Source organism: Notolabrus celidotus, chromosome 18 (genome assembly GCF_009762535.1).
Source record: "Notolabrus celidotus isolate fNotCel1 chromosome 18, fNotCel1.pri, whole genome shotgun sequence".
Classification (NCBI taxonomy): domain Eukaryota; kingdom Metazoa; phylum Chordata; class Actinopteri; order Labriformes; family Labridae; genus Notolabrus; species Notolabrus celidotus.
This window is the reverse complement of record NC_048289.1, coordinates 12,258,496-12,283,299: the sequence shown is the minus strand read 5'-3', so window position 1 is coordinate 12,283,299 and position 24,804 is coordinate 12,258,496. Positions and strand designations below refer to the sequence as shown.

Here is a 24,804-nt window from a genome sequence, read left to right as displayed (position 1 = left end):
AAGTGTTGGAGACCCCAGTAAATGCATCTGTTTTCTGGAGTGTTCCACTGACAGACTATAAACAGCAGGGGAAGGGGTTGTGGTGGGCAAGCCTCCCAGCAGCTGATACCAACTGCTCTATATATAGCCTTCAGGGCCTGGACATTGTCAGAGCACACACCACGATCGAGCAAGACACATGGTTTTCTACCCTCTGCTAGTCAAAGGAATATAAGAGTACTGTCTGTTTCTGTTTGGTAATCGAATAAGAATGCCTAAAACGTCCAATATTGTCAGACCAGAGGAGTGGTAAGTGATCAACGCATGAGCTTTTTACCGAAAATCCTTTTGAGAAATGGGTTCTATCTTGAAAAACAAATCAGATGATCATAGCCTGGATTTGAAAACTAATCTTTGTGTGTTCATACAGTCAGCCAGCACGAACAATTTGGTTTGACCGGAAAAAATATGTCACCCTCAACTTCCTGATTCAGAAACCTAAAGATGTTAAGGTGGACATCCTGTCAGACAAGCTGATTTTATGGTGAGTTCAAAGCCTAGCTTGCTTCTCTGCAAGGTTTAAACCTAATTTAAAATGTTGTTTCTTGACCATACTATAAAGTTTAGCTAAGTGTGATTACTTTTTCTGGTTTGCTCCACTGACAACCCCCTCCTGTCTTTGTGACAGCTGCAAAAAACGACACAGATGATGTCTTCTACAATGAGTTGTATTTCTACGACAAAGTTGATTTCAATGTAAGTACTCAATATTTAGGCATAACGACACCTGTACAAAATCTACAGCTAATTTATTACAATGGTTGAATGTACAGCAGGTGGGGTTTTGAATTAAATTCATTAAAGTGTGTTTTTGTCCTCCTAACACTTTAAAAGGACTCCAGAGAGAGAGTGTATGACCGCACTATCAATGTTTTGCTGAGGAAGGTGAAGCCGGATTTTGCATGGCCTCGCCTGCAGAAGGATGAAGCTAGAGTAAGTGCAACTGAATGAGTTCATGTATGTGTCTGTATTGATCCAGTACTTGAATTTGTTCATGATACATTTTCAATATTGGCCACATTGCCTCAAATGTGGAATTGAAAAGTTGCTTAATTTCCTAAATGTGCAAAGTTTTCATGTAAAATTTATTACGCATACTTGTATTCTTATTGATCAAGGAGGTAGATGAAAAGTGAAATGGTTATAGATTTAGACAAATTCTGAGCGTATATCTTTCAGTCAACATATGCAAGTAAGTGGAAATCTATATGAGGTCATTGTATCTTTAGGTTACAAAACTCTTCAAGATGTCTCCCAAAAACACAACAACATGAGCAGACAAGACACGAGACATTTGTCAGTTCAAATTAGAAAATCATTGATGCCCAACAACTGTCTTTTCAGCAGACAATTGCTCATCAAAATGACTTTGTAAGCAGTATTCACAGTCATGTTGTTTCTGTCTTCCTTTTTGCAGCCCAGCTGGATTTCTGTAGACTTTGATAACTGGAGGGACTGGGAGCACGAAGAAGATGAGGGAAAGGAAGAGTTCGACAGATACGCGGATGTAAGTGCAACAATGTGTTTATCACTTATTGTCCTGATGAAGTCCAAGAGCTGAGGACACTTAGTAGGATTTTAATTTATCTTTTTGGAATCAAGCAGGTGTGTGTGTGTGTGTGTGTGTGTGTGTGTGTGTGTGTGTGTGTGTGTGTGTGTGTGTGTGTGTGTGTGTGTGTATGTGTGTGTGTGTGTGTGTGTGTGTGTGTGTGTGTGTGTGTGTGTGTAAATATTTGGTTTCATTTTCCAGATGATCCTAGAGATGTCTTCCGGGAATAAAGGAAGAGCACCAGATATGGGAGATCTTAGTGATGTAAGTGAGGAGTTTTGGTAGTTTGAGATGGCATTTAAAATGTAATATGCTCATACAAACAGTAAAATTTGAGTGCAGATTAAGACCTTAGCCAATAAGTTTTGAAAATGATATATTTTAGGATTTTCTCTCTATAATCATTGATTGCGTTTTCCCTCTTCACCAACAGTCTGACTGAAGCTCACATCACCCTCTCTCCTGTGTTTGAAGCCACCATAACACTTATCCCACAGGGTCCTGATCCCAGTATTATTATTGCTGAAGTTTGTATTATTCTCCCTGAAAATTCAAGGTGTTATTGTTCAAAATACTGTTTATATGTGTGATTTTTTCCAAGTTATGTTTTCATCCACTGTGCACTGGCATATCATTGTCAATTTTAATAAAATTAGTTTTACCTAACATATTTTTGTATGTGCTTCTCTATGGGTTGTCTCCTGTAAAAAAAAAAAGTTTTATACCTAAGATCAGGGGTGTCAAACATGCGGCCCACGGGCCAAAACCGGCCCACCAGAAGTTCCAATGCGGCCCGCGGAACGACTTTGCAAAGTGAAAAAACTACAGAGAAGACATTAACTGCAATTTTTCAATAAAAGTAACTACTATTACAAATTGTCCTCTGGGGGTCGCATAAAATCATAGGAGCGCACCTGAACGGCGCTCCAGGACTATTTTTTCAAAGCACTATAAGATGATCCAATTAGCACTAAAGTTTACATATATTTAAACTTGTCCACAGTAGGAAGGTGGATCCACAAATTCGAAAGGGGCCACACATTATATGCCCGCTTACTATACATTTGGGTGCTTTACCAGTTGCGCTCTGTCACTACTAACACTGGCACTACACCCCTGCATACAACACTGTCCAGCAAGCAAACTGTTCATGCTGGTCAGGCCAACTTCAGATCAACTCGGGCTGTATGTGGCCCCCTGGACTGAAATTAGTTTGCCACCCCTTCTTTAGAATCATAGACTGTATAAAGGGTTTAGAATGAGCATTGCATTATAAAGTTACTTTTCCATTACTCCAGGAGGATGGCAAGTAGTGAGGCAATAGAGTATTTGCTGGCGAACGGTAGATCATAGTTGAAAATATGTGAACAATTTAATCCAGTTTGTGGAGTGCCTGTTTCGCGTGCAAAATCATTCTCGTGGAATCTAATTATCAATTTGTATTTCCACGCATACATTGTTTTAAGCATAGACATGTATGTCTATGGCTTTAAGTGTGTGCTTAGCTGTTGTCACGCTGACTCAGTCGGTGGAATCAATTTGGACTCCACTGCTCGCCGTACCAGGCTGTCAGCACTCTCTCACATGAATTACATAAATTAGTGCGTCAAGAAATAGTTTTTCCTTTTAAAACACTCCAGAATGGCTTTTCAGTGTCAACGAGATTGCTATATGAAAGAGGTAGGAGCCTGTGTGAGGAAAGTTAATCAGCTATGGTGTGTTTAAATTGCACGAGGTTGTATGAGATTGTAGCATGAACCTCTGCAGAAGCGAGCAGAAGTGTTAGCATGGGTGCTACCTGCAAAAAATAACACCTACAATCAATAGGCTGCACGAGCTCGTTACCGACTGTTACTGCACTGCAAAAACTGAAATCTAAGTAAGATTGAATATCTCAGATGAGGGTGAAATGTTATTATTTTTTTGCCTGATAAGATCACTAAGCAGTTTTAATGTTAGTGTTTCACTTGTTTTGAGTGTTTTGTTCCTAAATTATCTCAGTAAGATATCACAGCCTGTTACTGAGATGTGATGACCTATATTGAGTAAAACATGCTTGAAACTAGAATATCAACTGTTACAAAGCTATTTCATCAACACTCACAAGTATAAAACTGCTTTTTCAAAGTCATGATTTCTTAAGCATGAAATAAGAAATCGTGACTTTGACACGATCGTATCTCTTCACACAATTAAAACAAATGACGGCCAATGTAATGCACTGTTTCATTTTCAATGAAACAATAGACAATATGTAATACTATATATTAGTGCAGTTGGCACAGTACTGTAAACATTTAACATTTCAAACCGTTTCAAACAGAAATAATTACATTCAGATAAGTTCTTCCAAATTACAAGGCATTGATATTATTTATGAATTCCACAGCTTTTGGCTCATTTAAGAATTTTAAGAAAATTATCCTACATAATGAGAAATATATTCTTAACTTTTGTCTTTCCATCAAGAAAAGAAAATTAGTTTTTAGTATGACTTTGCTGGTTTCAAGAAATGTAATGCCTAGTGCGTGTCATTATGTCAAGATAATGGCACTAGCATTTACTTCATTTAAGAATATTTTTCAACATATTGAGAAAAGAAGTCTCATATTTTTTTATTTCTATCAAGAAAAATGCACTTGTTATTAGTAAAAATCTAATAATTCTAAGGTATTTCTGGGTTCACTGAGGTTAGATATTTTTTACTTGTTTTGGAAAGTCTTGACAAGCTAATTCTTCTTGTTCTTTGGCAGATAACTTTGCTTAGTTTAAGTAATACACCCCCATTTTTTGTATATTTTTCTTGTTTTTGAAGGCTGGCGTTTTGCAGTGTACTTTAATTTGGGCTGCTTTGCATTTTCTATTTTATGAGTTTTATCATGTTGTTACCACGAAATAGCAGAGTAGACCAATGTTTATTACTTACCACTTTGTAATGTGGTCAACCAAAGTCCATGTCAAAATAACTTCTTTTGAATTTCAGTGACGCACTCGTAATGATTACTTTTACAATGTAATTCATACACAGTCTTGTGTTTAAGATACATTAGTTGCTGTTATACATCTTGACTTGTGCTAAGTAAGACCTTCTTTCAGCTTTACATGTAACAGATAAGCACCTTTCATACATAAAAACATGCAGCCCAAAGTGCTTCACAGAATAACAGAGAGACAGAAAACAACAGCAATGGTTAAATTATAAAAGGCATGATTATAAATAAAATACTTAAAAATCTAATCAACACAGTAAAATTAATAAAATAAGTAAAAGTGGAAAGAAAAGTTGAAAATAAGGTAACTTTAACAAGATCAGATGAATACAAGAAATAAATAGATAAATTAAACAAGATAAATAAATGTTAAAGCAATGATTAAAATAATAATGATTAGAAGAATAAAAAATAATATAATATGCAGTCCAGGGCTAAAAATAAATTACTCCAAATTAAAAGCTAGATTAAAAAGGTAAGTCTTCAGTTTACTTTTTAAAAACACCCAGACCATCAGCAAAGACACTGAAAGGTTCTATAATGTAATTTTTCATGGCGTTAACCACTGTGAGGGGGTAGGGTAGGTGTCAGACAAGAGGATATTCAGGACGGGGAAGAATAATGCTTTATTACTTTCTATGCAGCAAAAGTTTACAGTGAATGATACATTGGACTGTTACAAGAAAGTAGGATGAAAACACAACTCCTTCATGTACAGGTCAAGATAAGCAAAGCTGTGGAGGTATCTTTGTCTGTCCACAGGGGTTACCAAAAGAGACACAAACAGAAAGTTCCTCAAGGTAGCTTTAATGTACATTTCCATGTTATGTTTTTTCTTTTAGTTTGTTACCTCTGTGGTGTCCTGCTGCCCAGCTGAGCTCAAGCAAGAAGTTAACGGAAAGAAAGAAACCCTGAAAGGTTTCAGTGTCAAGCTTCAAGATACAATCCTTTTTCCTGAGGGAGGCGGCCAAGTAAGTTTTTTATTTTCTAAGTTATACTGCTATATTTTGATACCTGCAATAAGAAACTCCTTTTTATATGTATCCTGGTTTTTTTGTCTTTTTTCATGCAGCCAGATGACCATGGTCTGATCGGGGATGTCCAAGTACTGAGGGTGACGAGGCAGGGCCTGAAGCCGTGCACTTTGTAAGCTCACCTGGAGGTGGGTCTGGAGGTGCAAGTTAAGGTGGACTGGGAGAGGAGGTTTGACCACATGCAGCAACACTCGGGTGAGAGACACCTCCCACCACCTTCAAATCCCGCCTAAAAACTCACCTTTTCCGCCAAGCATATACACTCTAATCCGTCTCCTTGGGACTGGAATGACTTCCCCTCCCCTTTCATTTTTCTAGTATTGTATTTTATTCTAATGTTTGTATTCATTACTGTTGAGTGTTGCTTTTATTATTGCTATGTTGTAAGGTGACCTTGGGTGTCCAGAAAGGCGCCTATAAATAAAATTAATTATTAATTATTACTGGCAAACAGAGAATAATGTTAAATTCTGTTAAATCAGAATGGACTATCATTTTACTGTTTATCACAGGATTTATATGTTACAAATTGTTTTTACTTGTCTTTTAGGTCAACATTTGATCACAGCTCTAGCAGATTCATTTTTTGGATACAAGACCACATCCTGGTACATCAACACACAATCACAATAATCAGATTACTTTCCCTTACATCAAAAACTTGAGGCTTTTCTGCATGTTTTCTCTGCTTGTTTTTGACTGTAGGGATCTGGGGCGTCAGAGGGGCACCATTGAACTGGACACTCCCTGTGTGAAGCCTGCCCAGCTTCAAACCCTGGAGGAGGCAGTTAATGAAAAGATCAGAGCTCACATCCCTGTCACTGTACAGCTTCTCTCTATAGACGACCCTGCTGTGGAAAAGGTAAATATGCAGTTCTCTTGCTGTGTGATCTGTGACCCAGAAGTCAAAGTTTAAGTTGAATGGTGTGTGTGAACCAGGTGAGGAGTCGAGGCCTGCCAGATGATCATGCTGGTCCCATTCGGATCATTGATATCGAGGGTGTAGACACCAACATGTGCTGTGGAACTCATGTGTCTAACCTCAGCCACCTGCAGGTTGGACAATATTAACTGAATCAACACATATTCTTATGTCATATTTGGACCTTATGTGTACATTCATCTGATAATACACTCGTATGCTTGAATTCCTCTTCTTTGAAATTCTAGGTAATAAAGCTTCTGGGAACTGAAAAAGGCAAGAAAAACAAAACCAACCTGATCTTCCTGGCAGGCAACAGGGTGTTGAAGTACGCAGAAAAAGCTACAGCACAGAGCGATCACTGGTGTCTCTGTTGAAGTAAGTTTAAAGCCTGAATGATCATTAATCAGTTAAACTCTCCAGAGTCTGATATGAAAGATAATCTATTATTGTTCAACAGAACTGGGCCGGATGAGCACGTTGAGGCTGTTGACAAGTTGCAGAAGTCTGTGAAGCTACTACAGAAAGTAAGACGATCTAAAATGAAAGTGTACTCTTTTCTGCATCATTGCCTATGAACCATGTAAAGGTAGAGTATATGTTTGCAGCAACATACCACATGTGCATATTTACTCTAATTCAGACTATTGTGAAAATGTTGTGTGCAGACTAACCTGAGCCTGCTGCGAGACATGGCTGTCTTCATCGCTCAGAACTTCAAGAACAACCCCCAGAGAGGCAACTTCTTCAGCTATCACAAGTAAGTTTAAGCGCTTGGCTGTAACATCATGACCACCTGGAAACAGTGAATGGACTGTAACTGTATGTTACTTTTTCTGGTCTTCTGACCTCTCAAAGCACTTTTACACTTCATGTCATATTCACCCACAAAATATTAGGAACTCCTTACAGTGTAAGGCACTACAGTACACAACCACCATCCACTGAGACTTCAATAATACATATACAGCACAATTATCTCTTTCCTGACAATGTCAACTAACACTGAAAATGTAGAGGCTTTTTGGAAGTGAAGTTCATGGATAAGCAGTTGCACAGGGTTGCATTATGTTTTATAGGTGATCATAATGTTATGTGTTAATGCTGTTTTTTCTGTCTACAGAAAGGAGGGTGACAATGAGTTCATGAATATCATTGCCAATGAATTAAACAGTGAGGTAAGATAAATCAAAATCACTCTTCGTGGTTTTCTGCATGAGCTGTCAGTTATTTGTGTTAAACTTGATTTATGATGCTCTCAGGAAACGCTGGTCTTCCTGACTGTGGGAGAGGAGAAGGGACCTGGTTTGTTTCTACTGACTGGACCCAGCGGACCAGTGTCAGACATGGGACCACGGTAAGAAAGACATAACCAATGTTTCCCACTTCATTTAGTTTCTACTTGAAAACCTTTCATGCATGTTGTTATTGTTTGACTCTTTGTGCTCTGCAGGGTGCTGGAGATGCTCCAAGGGAAGGGGGCAGGAAAAAACGGACGTTTCCAAGGCAAAGCCAACAGCCTGGCACGGAGAGAGGAGAGGTGGAGGATTTCCTGCAGCAGCAGCACTGCAAACATCACACCTCAGAGGACGATTAAACCAGCAGTGACTCAATACAAACACTTATTTTAGATGATGGGAAATACAACAGTGAGCTAATTGTTCATACTTTGTGCAAAACACCATGCAGTGTGTTAAAGTACAACAACAATGATGGGATAATTTATGTCAAATTGTAAATAATTAGGAGCTCTGTACAACATGCTGTACATATCTGAATGTGAAATATCCTGTACTGTTTTTATTCACGTAAAACCTCAGCTGTTGAAGCTTATTTTCTGATCTTGTGTTTTCCATTCACCCCCAAAACACACACATTCATAATTAGGGCCCGAGCACCAACAAGGCTGGCGAAGGCTCTATTGGAACCCGAAATATCTTTCTTTCTTTCTTTCTTCCTTACTTTCTTTCTACCTACCCAAGTAAATTGCCTTTTTGGAGCCTTCAACATGCCCCAAAAGTCACCAAAAGTTGCACATGCAAACGGATTGGCAAAAATTTTGATATTTTGCTGGTCCCCGTGGAAAAAGTCCCAAAAATGGCTCAATAGTGCCACCTTCCTCCCAGCACCACACCTTCTTAACACGGTTCAACCTACATGCATGACATTTTTTTCCCGTATCCATCAGGCCAAGACCTACAAAAAAGATTCCTAATGTCATGGGGAAATCCTAACAGGAAGTCGGCCATCGTTTTTGTTCCAACAACATCGAAAAATTTTGCAACATTTCTTTTTCTAGTGTGCTCAGCACAGCAACACCTGCTGCACATCAGGCGATGTCGAACATCAGGCGGTGTCACATTAGGCGGTGCTTGTGCGAGGGCCCGCTCATGCTTGCGGCTTTAAATCTCTTTACAAGACTAAATATTGGAGCTGTTTTAACAGCCAGGCAAACGTTTGAGGAGTTTTTCTGGCTGGAACGAGTCACTTCAGCTTTACACACAAAAATAATTTCTTTCAAATTTAAAACAAAACTAACATTTTTAAAATTTTCAGTTTATTTAATTTAAAAGCTCTGTGAAAAAGTAACAATAGACAAACATATAAACATGACTGTTTGTGGCAGGATAACTGAGTGACCAGAAAAATAAAAATCCACATACAGTGAAATGCAATAATGCACAACAGTCCTGTAATGAATAAAACTTAAGTGCAACTTCTGATTAGAAATTATTATCACCCTATTTACATGTGAGGGGCATCATTTTAGAAATACCTTACAATAATGTGTAGTCTAACGAAACATAACTCATACATATAACCTTAGAAATCCCCAAAAGTCATTCATGCTAACACCAACAAATTAAAATGACAAGTTCATTAAAGGACTGTTGGATCACATTCAAATGTACGCATGGTGTCACTTTCTCATTCCTCTGTATGTGTGTGTTGTGTGTGTGATAAAAGCAGTGGTGTAGAACAGGTCACAGTTGTGTTGTTTGTGTCTGTCACCTTTAGCAGTGTAGATTAAGTGTTAATGGTGAAATACATTGATGAAGTGCAAACGTGCAAGCACCCAGCCCAGTTTAGGTGAACTTCTAAAATATCAAAGTCAGTAAAAAACGACGATGAGATGGTTTGACAGTTGCGATATGTTGATTTAAATTGTCCTTTACAGTTCCTCTGCTCCTCCTCTGTTTAGAGCTACTTTAGTGGTTTCACTATCTTCATTGAGATGTAGTTCTGCAAAAAGCAAAGGAAAACAATATTCAGTGTAACAAAATGCTTCAAATATATACATAGATGTGTCCAGAGGGGTGGAGTGGTTGATTTCACCACTAACTACCAATGCTTCTTACCGGTAAAGAGTACAACATGATGGCCAGGAAGAGAAGCACTATGGTAAGGATGATGAGTCCGATGAAGAGGCATCTAAACCTTCGCCACACGATGAACTTCATGGTCTTACAGGTTGGTGAACCAGAAGAAGGATGTTTCTGGTCGTCTGATGAAAGAAAGAGTCATTTATTATGTTACCTGCGTCTCAACTTGTCCTTCATCTAACAACGGTTCAAAGAATTTGATGCCTTTTGGAGATTTAATCAACAGAATGTTATACACGCTTTTTTTTTCTACACTAATTCTGTGGGGTCTCACTTGGGAGGGTCCAGCTTTGGGTTCATGTTGGGCTCGTCCCTTCCTTTCCCTGCAGGTCTCTCATCTACGTCATTTTCACTTACAATCTCCAGTGTCATCTCCACTTTGCCCTGAAAACACAAGACAAGCTCACATAATGAGTGAGACTGTATAACGAGAAGGACATGACAAGTATATCATGATGGTTTGGTCTCTTTGTATCTGTAGCACCAGTGGCCCACAAACAAACAGAAAGGGGCTGAACCAGCTAATTAATCAAAGGTGTCATTTTATCTGAGGGTGAACTTTCTCCTCATTCTTACCCCCAGGACCTTCTTCCCGTCCTCCTCAATAGAACAGGGCCACCAGCCTCTCACTGACTGCTGAGCAAACAGAGACTTGGCGTTCTCTTTTTTTTGTGGGACTCCTATTTCCAGATCATTCAACATCTTCAGAGAACACTTCTCAGGGCTCTTTGCAGGAGGGACCAGGTTACGCAAATCCAGCTCCAGTGTGCCTGTGAGTATACAATTACAGTCAAATAAAGTCATGATAGATTTCAGGTACATCAAACATACTGAAATAAATGTAACAACATTCTCACCAAGGTAATCGTCCAATGAGAATTGTTGCGTTGTCCCATATCTGAACAATCAGCTTGGGGGGAATCCTGAACTCTGTTTTGTCAAGACTCCAGAAGCTCTCCTGTTGGAAGAATATTAAACACAAACATGTTGTAGATCAACTATCAAAACTTTGTGGGTCTTTTTTTCATCTGCAAATGGATTGCAAATGGAGTATTATTAACAAGCCTCACCTTCTTCGACACGAGGCAGAGTTGCTCAGCAGGCAGGTACTCAAAGTCAAAGATGAACCTCCAGTTGAAGTTTCCGTCTCCATCCAGAGACCTGTAGTGGACGTCTGTCTTCTGTTTGTCCTCCATGCCGGGCATCCAGCTGGTGAAGGGGACAACAGGCGTGAGCACTCATTCTAAGATTATACAATGTAGCTTTACTCTTAAATAACTAAATAATATCTACTATGTAGATACTATGTTTGAATTCAAGTCAAAATTTTTACCACACAGAGAAAACATTAAGGGTTAATTTGAATGATTCTTGGGCCTTACCCTTTGACGTAGATGTCACTCATGTGCTCTCCTGTGATGCTCGCCTCATCCAAAGTCACATCTGTGGTGTTCCAGACGACAGCTCGCAGGAAAAACCTGAACATTCACAGGCAGTGTTAACTCATTGACACCCATAAGAGCAAGGATGAAGTACATAAAGCTGCCCTACGCTTACCTCTTGGGTTTGCGGGGTGTGACGTCAAAGGGAGGCCCAGGGGGGCCGATACTTTTGGGGAAAACGTCCACCCACATCTGAAGGCTTCCCTGAATGAAAACAAGACACACTTTTAATCGTACATACCGGGTTTGGACACGTAAAGGTAGAGTATGTGCGAGATGTTACCTGAGAGAGAGTGGGCTGGAAGGTGCTGTAAAGGGTCCTGGTCTCCACATGTTCAGGGACGAGTCCTTGTTTTCTGAGCACATGCAGACAGATTCGTTCTCGGGCCGGACCCAAGTGCTGATGAATTTCCTTGTTTGTCTCTGGAGGAGAAAAAGTGAGTGAAAAGGAAGCCATTTCAACTTGTGCTAAAAACACACTTGTGTTGCATAATCTTAATAACAATAACCCACCCCTAAAAGAATACGCTTTAAAGCTTCGGACCAATGGCAGTATAAAGATGGACAACATGACAGCTACCAAAAATTTGAAGCCAAAGCATTAGGTGCTCCATCTGGCTGCAGCTCATAAAGCCTGCCTCCTGCATGTTGACAGATGGCATCTGGGTTAAACTTTAAATTCAAATTACATATCAAATACATTTTTTGAAGTATTATTTCTGTCCCTACAGTTATTTTTTTAACGTGCAGATTTACGTCCAAATGTTCAGTTTGTTTTTGACCAGTTATTTAGTGCTATAAAAATGAGTAGAATGCCATGATAGACAGCTCTACTGACAAATGCAGATCTCTACTGCTCAGAGTCTGGCTCCAAATTATGTCACCAGTCCTAAGATGTCAGTAGCTGTTGCAGGGGGTATTTTGCATCACTTTTCTACAATGGTAGGAGGTAGAGTTGTGTCATCCATATTTATACAAGGTCAATGCTTCAGAGAGAAAAAAATTGAAACTGGCTTTGATGCAACAGTCCAATCCGAGCTGGACTCAGTCAAACTCATTCATGTTATTACATTTTCAAACTTTGACATTACCGAACTGAGCAAGCGTGTAGTCTTTGCCGTTGAAGGTGAGAGATGTGCCATTGTCTTCAGTCCTGGGTTTGGACAGGCCCTTTAGACGGGCCAGGTTCTCCAGGATCTCAGATGGCTTCATCTGGTCCCGCCACTGGTTAATACCAGAACTAAGTGGAAGGGAAAGAGAGATGGATTAAGGAAAGATTCATCTTACCTTCAGATTTTTTTCTACTTTCTCCTCCCAAAGATCACCCACACCCTGATATCCTTACATGCAGTAGCTTTGTGGCAGGCCGCAGTAGGAGTTGTATCTGGAGAGGAAGCGGTTCTCCAGGTCGATCACTGTCTCGCCGACCTTCTCGTCACGACTCAGGAGATCATGGTCGTAAACTGAGATTTTCAGGTCTTTGTCCTGAGGCAGGAAACATGGCATCTCAAACATCCTAAACAGAAAAAAGGTTGAAAGTTGGAGGTTATCTGGATTATAAGGGTCTAATTGTAAGTTACATTGTGTGCTTATCAAAATTGCCCATTTTAAAGAGCTTACTTTCCAAACACTGGGTTGGTGGTGTTGGGTAAGTAATGGTCTCTGTCGTCAATCGTGTTCCTTCCCAGGGAAATCTTCATGTATGGATCACACTGAGGAAGAGAGAGAACAGAGAGGTAAAGCAGAAGTGCAGACTTTTTTTCTGCTTGTTATAGTTGGTAAAACAGGTTCATTCTCACTCTGCCGTTATTGTCTTTGGGCTGCAGGTCTATGGCCCGGATCACATAAATCGGACCAGACACTCCTGGGGTCCACTTTCTGGCAGCTCTCTGAACTGTCGGGGAGGAGGAGCAACACCTGGGTCGTCTGACAGAGGGTACACCTTGAACGAACCCTGCAGGTACAGTAACAAAAATCAGGTTAAACTTTTTCTGTTTGAAAGAACTGGACTAACCCATTAATCATCCCATAAAAATAAAGTATGTAATAAAGTGCTAAATAGTGACAAACTACCTTCAACTCTCCGACCACAGTGGGGTCTTCATCCCCGTTTTCATTCTTGCCTCTCTGAAGTTTGAAGGTACTGCAGAAATCAGTCAGCCCTTTGAACTCTTGGACATCCTCCAGGTCACATTCATACACCTGAGGATACAATCACATTCAAGTAAAGCTCAAGAGAGAAGCCTCTGTACAATTTGCAAAACAAAGTAACCAACACTCAGGCAAGAAACAGAGCAAACTCACTTTCAGGGTGTCGTATCCCTTCTTGAGGTACGGGCCACATTTCTCCTGGTCTCCGGTTGACGCATAGAATTTACTCCACCAGTCAACTGTTTCTTTTTCCTAAATAATAAGTTGTATCATGTGTGGAATCTTGATTAATACCCTCTATTATAATCATGCATTTTTCTTACAGATAATCCTGTGCTTCTTATTATGTTCATGTATTCCTTGCTCATGTATTCTTTTTAACAATTGTATCAATATGTTTTTCATTATACATGATTTATTGAAGTAGCCTGTAAATAGTAAGGCGTAAGGTCAGAGATCTGTGCAAATATCTGCACAAAGGTGAAATCGAGGACAGAACCTCCGCTTCTGCAGTTCAAGGCAGGTTTAGCCCGGATGTGGTCTCACATCTTCAGCCCACTGCCTTGCAAAAGGCCGAAAGGCCCACCATAGTCTCAGGTTGCGGTTGAATGTGAGCTGAGGGGATTTTTTGGTAACGTGATGATAAACGGTTTGTATTATGATAAATGAGCGCCTTATGATTACATAAATATTCAGTGGTAACGATGTACGCTTTCTTAAGAATTGTTGATATATGTTTTTTGATAACCGCAAGTGTCGTAAGTTGTAGACATATGCTTTTTGTAAACCGCTAGACTGAGGTAATGTCTCTGTTGTTTCCAGGGTACAATGTTCACCTGACATGACCCTTTGCTCACCCTTGATTGCAACTCACCCACACCTGTCACCCCCCCTTTCTCCCCCTCCCTTTGTCTTTTCTTTATGAACAACTGTATTAAGATGACACTTACACATGTTTCCCCCTCCCTTTTCCCCCCTATGTTCGATGAACTATAAAGTATTGAGCATCTCCGTCGTTCGAGGGAAAACTTCAGATGCTCTTGAGTATGCTGTAACTTCTCTCTCATGCTGCATGAATAAACTTTGTGTGTAAACTTTTATACTGAGTTCGAAGCCTCATTTCTGGTCACTGCTCCGCTGGACGATCGCCTCACGGCCGGGTCACGCCACCACACGTTACCCGTCATATACATGGCACTCTAGATTTGCATTAAGGAAAGATATTTAACCGTATTCTGTTTTGTTTCTCACCTTCTCTTCAATCTTTGGAAGATGAGGCAGCGTAACATGAAACCCAATAGGAGTCATTAGAACAAACAGCATGGCATCAACTCAGAAGCACAGAAATACAAAAGGATACAACATATTGATCAGAAAATTAGACCAGTAATAATAATTATAAAGAGGAAATATAAGAGCAAGGGTGTAACATGGGAATTTGCAAAATATGTTACTGCATTACTGTCCGAAACCTGCAGGGAGCTCCCATAATCCACCTGTCCCTGTACTTCCACATGGCACAGGTTTGGTTCTTATTCTTAGTATTAATGCAAGCCATGAGTGCAAACTGGTTTCCATTTCTGACCAATTAAACATTTTCCATCTTGATTATGATGAACCAGAGGAATAATCACACTTCTGTCTTTAGCAATGTAGCATTGATATTAAGAGACATTTCTCATCTAGGACTTCAAAGTCTCATTTAATTCAACAGAACAGTAGTGTCAATCTTTGTTGCATTCAAAGACACATTTTAAATCTTAGCCTTTTATCTCAATGCCAATGGTTAGTTGTCGTGGTCAATACTTCATGGCATGCTAAAAATTAAGCTAATGCTTTCTGTTGGTTAGTTTAAAATATAATTAAAATTTAAGAAATAGAGGGATGAAACCAGCCAGGCCATAGGTAAAGGTAACAAAGTCTGCTGTCTGGCAAATAAGGAGCTTCAACCTACATGTTCTCTTAAATTATTGTTTAAAATGTCAAAGTAAAAGTTAGAGGGTTTAATTGGCAAGCTAATCTCTTGTCACTTCCAGGGAACAAAGATAGACTTCAGGAAGTGAACGAGTCTGGCCATAACAGGATATACGGCTATTACACTTTTTATTTCTAGAGTTCAGGGAGTTCAGCACTTTTATTTCTAAAGGTGCTGGGAGGCAATTAGTTACTGTTAGTTACTGTTTTCCTTACTCTAGGACTGTTAAGCAATGCTAACTATCTGCTGGCTGTAGGTTTAATTTTTGTGTTGCATTTAGGAAAGTCATCTATCTCCTACCAGTAAATTTGACAAACATTTCCTTAAAATGTTTGGCTTTTCCACTAAGAATATTTCACCACCTAACCTCCAATAGCATCTGTAGCAATAGCTTCAACAAAAGCTTATTATAACATTTACATGTTACACCCCTGTTTTTGAAAGGAGATGATTAAATGTGCTCATTAAATTAGAACAATCACAATTATCGTGACATTTTGGGATTAATTAACCACATGGATTAATGACGCGGTAAAAACATTGTGAGGCCTTTATCAAGCTTGCTGCAGCGTGGTGGATTACGTGATGTCAGCCGTCCAGTGTCAATTGGTGCCCAGCGTTGTGAATTAGAAAGCTATTATATGTAATCATACATACAAAGTGGGAGGTAGGGGAAGCCAGTTTGTTGACAGCAGCTGACATGCTGTACATGAACTGTAAGCCAGAGGCAATCATCAGAAGTCTTGTCAAATTTGGCCTCATTTTGAGTCAAATTATGCACTCTTAGTGACATGAGGTAAATGCATGTTTGTTAAGGGGGAAAGAATCAACCTCATTAGTTGAACAAAACATGAGAGATCAACAGTTTTGAAGTTTGAGGATGGAGCTTACCTTGGCCTCCAGCAGTGGTCTGGACTCATCCATGTTAATGGAGACGTGTTTCATAGGCGATGCCATCAGAGCCACTGTGAGTAGCGTAAGGAAACATCAGAGAAGAGTGTTTGTCTCTTATTTCTTTGTCTCAAATATCCAGACACATTAGTACTTTTTGGCATGCCACCTTACTTTTAGACGTCATGGCTCCCTCTGCAGTGATGACATAAGGGTCACATCTGAAATTCTCCAGATTGTGATGGTGCACTGACCCACCACAGGCTTCCTGCCAAATGGACGGTGGTCGATCACTTTTAGGACAATGGGAGGCGTGTACATCTCATCCTTTGGGAGGAGCTACCAAAGATGTTAGAAAAGATGGAAAAAATACTATTAGATAACAGAAAAAAATAGTGCTATTGGATCACAGTTAAGTGGAAAAGACATGTTTGGAGGTAACAAGTTTTTCCTTTCTCACAAGACTTCTTTATTTTTTGTTCATTTTATCCCCTTTTCAGCATCTTTTCTCTCCATCCTAAATCCTTCTAGTTTCGAAATCCCACCACCCTCTCATTACCACTTTGATGAAGAGCACAGAGCTGGGAAGTTGGGGCTCTTCTTCATGTTCTTGATGACTGCTGACTCCACCCTTTGCCCCCCACACTCCACCACAGGACTGGGTGACGACACTGCAGCCAGCTGATAGGGCTTCATGTTCCTCAGGCCCCACGCTAGGAATCTGGATAATGAGGGACACACACAGGTAGAATGGATTTAGAGACATTAGGTGTAGCAGTTGACAGGGACAGTATTTAAGGTGGTGCGTTACCTCTACAGCAGTGAGCTGCACCACAGGCCGGATGCCCTGAGGGACCATGTAGAGGTTTTCAGCTCTCTTTGGAGGAACCAGGGGAAGATCTGACTCAGTTGACTGCAAAATCAGAGACAGAATAAATGAACTATGCTTTTCTTTAGGTAACAATTCAAAATAATCAATTTACTGTACCTTATTTTTGGTTTGATGATTTGTTAGTTTATTTTATTTCCAAGAAATTTGAATCTATTTTTTAGCTTCTTATTTTGACTTTGTTAGTGTGTTTCCACCTTGAATTTACTTGAGTTCAATGATTTTTGATGTTATCATTAAGCAAAAAATATATAAATTCAACAACATTAATCTAACAGAGTTGGGAAGGAGGGTTATACAATGTATTCGGTCAACTGACTTGATCATGTTTATTTATGGCATTTAGTTGACTCAAAATACAATGAGGAAAAATAATTCTACAAACCAAAAAAAAGCCAAACGTATTGTTGAGCAGTCAAATTCATACACTTAGTGTCAATGTCAGTCTGTGTATAAAGAAGGGGCAGTTGTCATAAAGTAGTCTGTGTTTCATTAACTAGACGAACCTTGTCCTTGAGGATGAGTTCCAGCAGCTACTAAGCCTCCCCCGCCTTCACACCTTTCTGGATGACGGGGTGCCACAGCAGCTTGGGCAACTCATCCATGCCTGCATTCAGCTTCACCATTGGTGAGCAAACACGCGGCCAGCAGCTCATCTTTTCCCCTGGTCAGGAAGAACATTTCATTTAACCAAGGCGTAAGACCTTTTGTTACTACTTATGGTTTCTAAAAAAAAACCTTCCTCCCAAGACCCTCCGGCCTACACACTTGGTCATTTCGTAGAACTCCAAAACGACCTCTGGTGGGCGTAGAGCAACATTACGGGGGTCTCCATAAATCTCCACGGCGTTAAAGATCAGAGTTTGATCCCAGGTGGGGTTCAGTGTGGCGGCCAACTTCTCTGTCGTCTTACTGACATGAAGGGAAAGAGACCTTGGGCATACGGGTCTGTGAACACATAAAAAAAATGGTGTTTAGAAGGGCTGCATTTTTATATCCTTACTGACATCTTGACTGATTCTATTTACATTATGTTGGATTTCTACACTCTCACCAGAAAAGCTAGCTTTGTCCATCGATGCAAGTTTCCGTGCCTGATAGGCGTAGACACGGAGATGGTACAAATGTACCCTACAGAGAAGAATTTAAGCAGTATTTAGGATCACATATTGATGTATGTTTGTTTGTTTGTATGTCTCTAAACATCTTTATGTGTCTCTATGCTCCCACTCACTGTCAAAGAGCAGGACACAGTGGGAGTGTTGGCACCAAACAGCTTGGTGGCGTCTGCCTTGGAGCCTTTCTCCTTGTCCTCAAGTATCAACACCCTGCTGAATTAACCAGAGCAGACATTGGTCGCGTCACTCACACTGACACTAAAAACACACATCATGCCACTGTGGATGTGATAAATACATAAGTAAATATTTGAAAATATTAAGTGACTCAGCGTGCTCAGATCCGGTCAGGCTTTTGTGCCAGCCCTTCCTTAGTACTTGCATGTGAGCAGAAGCTTTAATGTTACGCTATTTAATCTGAGTCAGATCATATCATGAAACCAAAAGAACACAACACGTATTTCCCCTTTTTACTCACCAATGCTCCCTCTAGCTGGAAGATGGCAGAGGCTCCAAGCCGGTCTTCTGGTGCCATCTTTCTCCTCCACCGCCTTCGCCGGAACGTGTCTGATGATCGCTCCTTTCTGTGAAACTTCAGCCAATCAGAGAAGAGAACTCCCAGCCCTCAGGGTCGCCTAGGTCCCTTCTCTGTGAGCGAAAACAAACATGAAACTCAAAATTGCAAAAGCTGGACATTAGAAATAACTAGGGTTAGAGTTGTGTTTGCAAATCAGTATCCTAAATATACAAAGATCATCTTTGCTGACCGCTAGGGGTCCTCCTGCAGGGACCGCCACTCTCCTGCGAGGGTCGAACCAGTCGTCTCCTTCGATGGACGTGGTAACCTTCTACGCAGGGACCCAGGAGCGAGGCTTGTCATCTGGAGGAATGGTGACTCCATACTCCCAGCCTATGGAGTGCACATCACAACATTATGTTTTTGTTTCATTACACTTGGAATGCAAAGGCACGTGTCAAATTGAAAGTATCGTAACGTTCCACTATTGAGCTGAGAGTGAGTCCAAGGACACATGAAGTGAGAGCAGTAGAAAACATCAAACAACATTTTGTGTTTTTTGGGGCCTTAAAAGCCTTATAAACAGCTAGTTATGCCAAGAAAAGGCAGAACACATGACTTCTGGGGTTTTGCTTCCAAGGTAAATGTCTGCACCTTGATCATCCACAGCTCTGTTGTCATCCACAGTCCATTCGTCCTCCCAACCCCAACCAGGAGGACAGTCAAACTCTCCAGGGTTACGGCTCTTCTCTCCATTCTGTGTGGCACAAAACCCCAAGTTAGCACAGGGAAACATCTCTTTCTTCAAATCCTTTATGTGTTTTGGCCTACTCGTTTTATTTGGGAAGTGTATAGGTTAGGCATCTGGTGGAAAGATTATGGAGAACAGCTGCCATCACAGATAATGAGTATGCTAAAGTGTTTAAAAGTTCCCCTGATTGAGCTTCCTCCTGTTCTTTATAATTCATGATCATGACAGTGTCCATGTTAAATACGACTGCGCAGTTATCATCAGCAGACGGTCAAAATGTCACTCAAGCTGTGTGCATCTGTTAGAACCGTTGTTTGTGAATTAAATGTTTTTTGCAGTGATGCTCATTTTCATAGAAAGGGGACTATTTTCCTCCATGAATACATAATGGTTAATTTAAATGTATGCAAACCACACCGTGGTGCTATTTGATCTGCAGCACAGTTGGTGATGCATTTAACCCTCTGTGCATTATTTGTGAATTAGAAGTCTAGATGTCTCTTTGGGTCATTTTCACAGGTTTAGCAGGTGCAAAAGCTACACAATCCTTTAGTGGATCAGGCCCTCTATGAGCAGAAATAAAAAGAGAGTGGGTCTGAGCGATTTCCATGAATGTAATAGCTTGCACATGACCGAGATCATGAAAACTATGAACTGTTACTTTTTTATCAGTGTGTTGCTCTCACCACATCAGTGAAAGGCTCAGAGGCGCCTTTCCACTCCCCGCCTGGGAAGCGAGTCTCATTTTGGAACACCTCATCCATGAACTCAGTGTGTCCAGCGTCTGCCTCCGTTAAGAGACTGAAACAAGTCAAACATATACGTTCAACAATCAGTAAGTGAAAGATGAAAATACACTGTATTAAGGCTACTGTGTGGCTCCCAGTAGTGGCAGTATCCATGATGGAATTATGACAGAATTGCACGCCAAAAGTTTTGTCAGATGACGTTTGTGCAGTGTGAGAGAGAGGCGGTTTGCTTTGACAGCGACTGTGTTTACATTTTGGGAGGAAACCGACTGACTATACCCCCATCAAAGTTTGATTCTAATGAAGCTGCCCTAAAGCTATTTGACTTGAGTCTATTTTTTAATTTGTAGATGGGTGACCACATGAAAGGAGAAAACAAAAGTAAGGAGAACTCGTATACAAATCTGCATGTGTTAGTTTTATTGTAATCACACTTCCAGCTCCTGGACACAGCCTGGTACTTTGTCATATAATCATAGTCTATGGCGTCAGCATGAGAGGCATGTAAACAGTGGAGGGCAGACATAGCCCACTTCCTGTACTGAATGTGGGCTCTTAGTAGAAAAAACACCCACTTAAGGAGCGATGCCTGTGAGCTAGTTCAGGCAGACAACTCGAGCTGCACTGCTATACACGTCAAATGTCCCACTCTCATAACCATCATGCAATCCCACCCTCTGCCTCTCAAATTGGTGGTCTTTTTACCGCCACCCCAGAATCTACCTGCAGGCTCAGGTGTTCAGTATGTTTTGCTCATCACTCCTCAATGTCTGCATTTAAACTTATCTGCAGGGAGTGATGAGGCCGGAGCCTGGGCGCCAAACATAAATATGTATTTGCTGCTACAATAAAAAATTTAAACGTGAGTTGTCTGACTGAAATACACTAAACATAAGCAGCAGTTCAACTTCCTCTCCTCAATGTAGCCAAACCAAGACGAACTCATCCAAAGTCTCCCTCATTTTGGGTCCCCAAATGATCATCTTTATTCCACTCACGCTTTCTCAGGGTCGATGAACCAGTCCTCTTCCCACTCCCATCCTTTAGGAGGCATGAAGTACTCCCTCTTCAGCTTCAGTTTGCCCGTCATGTCAGAGAATTTGTGGCGCCCCACCAGTCCTGTGGTCCCCCACTTCCCAAACACCTGGGCCTGGTTCTCGTACTGTGATAACAAAGAACATGTTGTGGGTAAGGCTCTAAATTATCTTAAAAGTATTCTTTTCAGCATCTTCTGTCTATAGTTCATGAATATAAATTATTCCTTCACAGAGAGAGCTCATGTTATTTCTGAGCGATGTACCATTTCAGCGAACACACTGAAGGTTCCCTCTGAGTACGAGTTAAACTTCTTCTCATGAGCAGACAGGCCGAGCCACATGTTGACTCTAACCTGAACCGGCACCTTCAGACCCCTGTTCTTGTCCATGGGGTACTGAAGGGAACAAAAAAAAAAAAAATAATCACATGATGGTTAGATTTCATAGATATTATTTATTTTTCTGCACTTTTGCCTCTTTGTTTGTGTACCTGTAAAAAAATGGTCTGCATCTTGCCACAGTGCTGACCACAGGCCTGCTCGCTGTGTGTGGAGAAGAGGATTTGGTGTGCAGGGATGCGACAGTAGGCGACCCTCTTCTCTCCCCGTAACATCCAGATGATCACATCAGGCATGCTGTTCTGAGGCTGGACACAGAGACAGGAAGAAATATTGCAATGAATAAACAACAGGAAGAAATATTGCAATGAATAAACAATATTTTGTTAATGTGTCTATGAATGATGATGTCCCAGTCCCTGGTTTTCTAGTGTGTACTTACCTCCTCAGCCATCACTTTGAGTTTTTCAGCCCAGGACTCTAAATCAGACAGGGTGTCCCTGATCTCTCTGGCCTCCTCTCTCATGCGTCGGGCTCCCTCCTTGATGTTGGTCAATCCACTGTCTCGCAGCTTCTTGATTTGGACATCCAGAGACGTCAGGTTGGAGCGTCCCTCCAGCTCAGGCATGGGGAAACTGGATGAGTCCAGAGACAAAATTGGTTTGTGATTAAAGATTCATTGAGTTAAGTAACCGCTTCCTCGGGACGCCAGTTTTGCTTAGCAGTGAAGCGTGTGTCCCATGTTTAGGGGCTGTGGTCCTTGTTGCAGCGATCGCCGGTATGACTCCTGGCCTCTAAACTTACCTGCATGTCACCCTTGCTCTCCTACTCACTACTCCTCACATTCTGTCTCTCTACAGCTTTCCTATCTATTAAAGGAGAAATCCCCCCAAAACAGTCACCAATCCCTTTAAGATTACCCTGTTTCTGGTTGAAACTAAACTAATGTCCCCTCTTCTTTGGTTTCACCTGACTTTTACTCCATTCAAAACCATGCACCGGTAATAGGCAAGGCAAGGCACGGCAAGTTTATTTATGAAGCACCATTCATACAAAGAGCAATTCAAAGTGCTTTACAGAGTTAGAAACAAAAACATGAACAGTAACGATCAACAAAAAATACAGCAAACACTTCAAACATTTACATTTTATATGCAACCAGTTATGTTTTGATCTACTCTCTCTCTCTCTCTGTGTACTTATGTAACTTCACATAGTAAATAGTGTTGGGTCTTATTATTTATTTAAATTAGGAGGGATTATTATAAATAATCAGCCCCCTTCGCTGCTCTGAAGTCCGTAACTTGCAGAGTCTTACTGTTCCACCGGACACAGAATCACAACTGATCTTGTCTTAACCAAAATGAACCCTTTAATTATTTGATTCATCTCAGAACTTCTTCCCAAGGATTAAGACTCACACATTTAATCCTTTCTGTGTCGAGTTGCAGCCCGAAGCCCATCATTGAGCTTACTTTATTTATAGAAACACATCTCCTCTATTTACCTTTCCAAGTCTTCAATCAGCTGATTGAGAAGCTTCAGCCACACCTCCACCAGCTCATTGTCAGGCGTTTTTGCCTGGATGCCAGTTTTAAATGCCTCCAGGTTAGATTGCTGCAACAACAACATAATAAGGGTGAGGATTAGGCTCTTGTTATAAACCTGAGACTTTATCCAACACTGGCACATGCACACACACGTTACAAACATTAGCATTACAGAGAGTGCTTTGATGTCTGCCAAATCATGGGCAATAAATCATAACTCAGGTTCAAACTGAAGCAATCATTCTAAGTTTCTGGAGACAAAAGGGGATAAAGCAGTATTACCAGACGGTGAGTAATGTAGAGGATGATGTTGACAGAGTCCTGACGGTGGCTGATCTCTTCCCAGAATGAGGTAACTACAACCACAGGCTTTGTGTCTGCCCAGGGCAGGTAATAGTAGTGGTTACCTAGAAAATGTACACACCTTTTTAAATCCTTTAAACAAGAGATATGGTTTTGAAATAACACCTTCAATTTATCTAAATGGATCACATGAAATATCAGCTCCTCACTCACCATCAAACATAGCACAGCTGTACTGAGTGGTGGAGGCCAGGGGTTTGCAGGTGGTGTCCAATTTGTTGCCGTAGTTGCCAATGCTGACCTCAAACTGGATTGGCTCCCCTGGCTCCTGTATCATGGTGGCGCCATGGAAGACAGCACACAGGCAGTACTTTCTCCTCCTCTGGTACTTCTGATGTAGACAACAAAGAGAAGAAGAAGAACATAAGTCAACCAGCTGAACTAAGTTTTATTACATGTATCATTTTTTCAAAGGTTACCAATGCCTCAAGCTTTCAACAGCTCAATATTTCTTTGATAGATTTAGGATTGTGGTAAACAGTCACAATACCTGAACAACCAGGATGTCATCACTGTGGATACTGTCGACTGCTTTGTCTTCTTTCCCTTCCAGCTTAGTGGAGAGCTCTACCAGGACCCTGCCCCTGTATGCCACTCCCTCCCCCTACGCAGATAATACATAAAGAAACATAAACAACAAAAAAACTATAGAGGGAATGTAGGACGGAAGAAAATATTTAAATTCCTGAGAGTCTTCAACACTACCTTTCCATAATTGAGGTCTTCGTAGGGGTCTGGCAGGCCTGTGAACTCTCGGGGGCTGCCATACAGGTTGACATAGCAGGGCCCAAACACAGGCAGGAAACCCACCTCAGACTGCCCTGTGTTTGCTGTGGAGGGATTGAGATACACTGAGCATCTTTCTGACTGGATTTAAGTCAAGCTAGGCAAAGCTTTAATGTTAGTTTCTTGGTGATGCTGCGTTTGAGGCGGTGATGACGGACAGATTTAGGTGGAAGCGGTGGATGCTGGGTAAGCAAAATGGAGACGCTACAACGGCTAACATTTAAATGCTCATAAATACAAATGTTAAAACAGAGCACACGGCAGCTTTTTAGCACGGACTCACGGAGAACTAGCAAATTAGCGAGCACAACATGCTTAATGCGAACATGT

At 40.9% G+C, this 24,804-nt stretch overlaps 3 protein-coding genes across 4 annotated transcripts in view; 2 read left to right on the top strand and 1 right to left on the bottom strand.

The window, feature by feature from the left end:
• Positions 1-88: 88 nt before the first annotated feature.
• Positions 89-2,204, top strand: ptges3l (prostaglandin E synthase 3 like). 2 transcript variants are annotated; one of them, XR_004634726.1, is made up of 7 exons: positions 89-288; positions 410-523; positions 668-735; positions 874-972; positions 1,457-1,546; positions 1,790-1,852; positions 2,022-2,204. XR_004634726.1 is itself a non-coding variant. In XM_034708035.1 (7 exons), exons 1-7 carry the CDS (start codon positions 251-253, stop codon positions 2,028-2,030), a joined length of 480 nt encoding a protein of 159 aa, XP_034563926.1. In that variant the 5' UTR covers positions 89-250; the 3' UTR covers positions 2,031-2,204. The 2 variants fall into 2 exon arrangements, 1 of the variants encoding a protein (XP_034563926.1); XM_034708035.1 differs by having other exon boundaries at positions 410-520; positions 666-735.
• An 890-nt stretch (positions 2,205-3,094) lies between these two features.
• aarsd1 (alanyl-tRNA synthetase domain containing 1) lies at positions 3,095-8,367 on the top strand. Its single transcript, XM_034708032.1, is given in 13 exon segments — positions 3,095-3,268; positions 5,421-5,549; positions 5,651-5,807; positions 6,163-6,220; positions 6,318-6,474; positions 6,552-6,668; positions 6,783-6,873; positions 6,876-6,912; positions 6,995-7,061; positions 7,203-7,294; positions 7,658-7,712; positions 7,797-7,891; positions 7,988-8,367. Coding segments are annotated over 13 exon segments (1,272 nt in total). The 5' UTR covers positions 3,095-3,229; the 3' UTR covers positions 8,166-8,367.
• Positions 8,368-9,069: 702 nt separating this feature from the next.
• The window catches only part of LOC117830088 (myoferlin-like), a 30,998-nt gene continuing 15,263 nt past the window's right edge, over positions 9,070-24,804 (bottom strand). The window contains 47 exon segments of the mRNA XM_034708034.1: positions 9,070-9,777; positions 9,894-10,005; positions 10,007-10,039; positions 10,192-10,301; positions 10,494-10,687; positions 10,775-10,802; positions 10,804-10,875; positions 10,988-11,126; positions 11,300-11,395; positions 11,475-11,563; positions 11,643-11,782; positions 12,451-12,599; positions 12,705-12,875; positions 12,980-13,071; positions 13,159-13,208; positions 13,211-13,313; positions 13,433-13,561; positions 13,664-13,762; positions 14,762-14,773; positions 16,143-16,199; positions 16,377-16,450; positions 16,551-16,613; positions 16,616-16,715; positions 16,936-16,961; positions 16,964-17,097; positions 17,183-17,289; positions 17,772-17,916; positions 18,004-18,188; positions 18,191-18,213; positions 18,320-18,403; positions 18,505-18,583; positions 18,585-18,593; positions 18,862-18,980; positions 18,983-19,026; positions 19,147-19,240; positions 19,243-19,293; positions 19,555-19,657; positions 20,338-20,452; positions 21,399-21,562; positions 21,701-21,832; positions 21,928-22,083; positions 22,218-22,410; positions 23,283-23,392; positions 23,608-23,732; positions 23,842-24,019; positions 24,179-24,292; positions 24,394-24,518. Of these exon segments, the coding sequence (XP_034563925.1) occupies positions 9,739-9,777; positions 9,894-10,005; positions 10,007-10,039; positions 10,192-10,301; positions 10,494-10,687; positions 10,775-10,802; positions 10,804-10,875; positions 10,988-11,126; positions 11,300-11,395; positions 11,475-11,563; positions 11,643-11,782; positions 12,451-12,599; positions 12,705-12,875; positions 12,980-13,071; positions 13,159-13,208; positions 13,211-13,313; positions 13,433-13,561; positions 13,664-13,762; positions 14,762-14,773; positions 16,143-16,199; positions 16,377-16,450; positions 16,551-16,613; positions 16,616-16,715; positions 16,936-16,961; positions 16,964-17,097; positions 17,183-17,289; positions 17,772-17,916; positions 18,004-18,188; positions 18,191-18,213; positions 18,320-18,403; positions 18,505-18,583; positions 18,585-18,593; positions 18,862-18,980; positions 18,983-19,026; positions 19,147-19,240; positions 19,243-19,293; positions 19,555-19,657; positions 20,338-20,452; positions 21,399-21,562; positions 21,701-21,832; positions 21,928-22,083; positions 22,218-22,410; positions 23,283-23,392; positions 23,608-23,732; positions 23,842-24,019; positions 24,179-24,292; positions 24,394-24,518 (4,766 nt within the window). The 3' untranslated portion in view covers positions 9,070-9,738.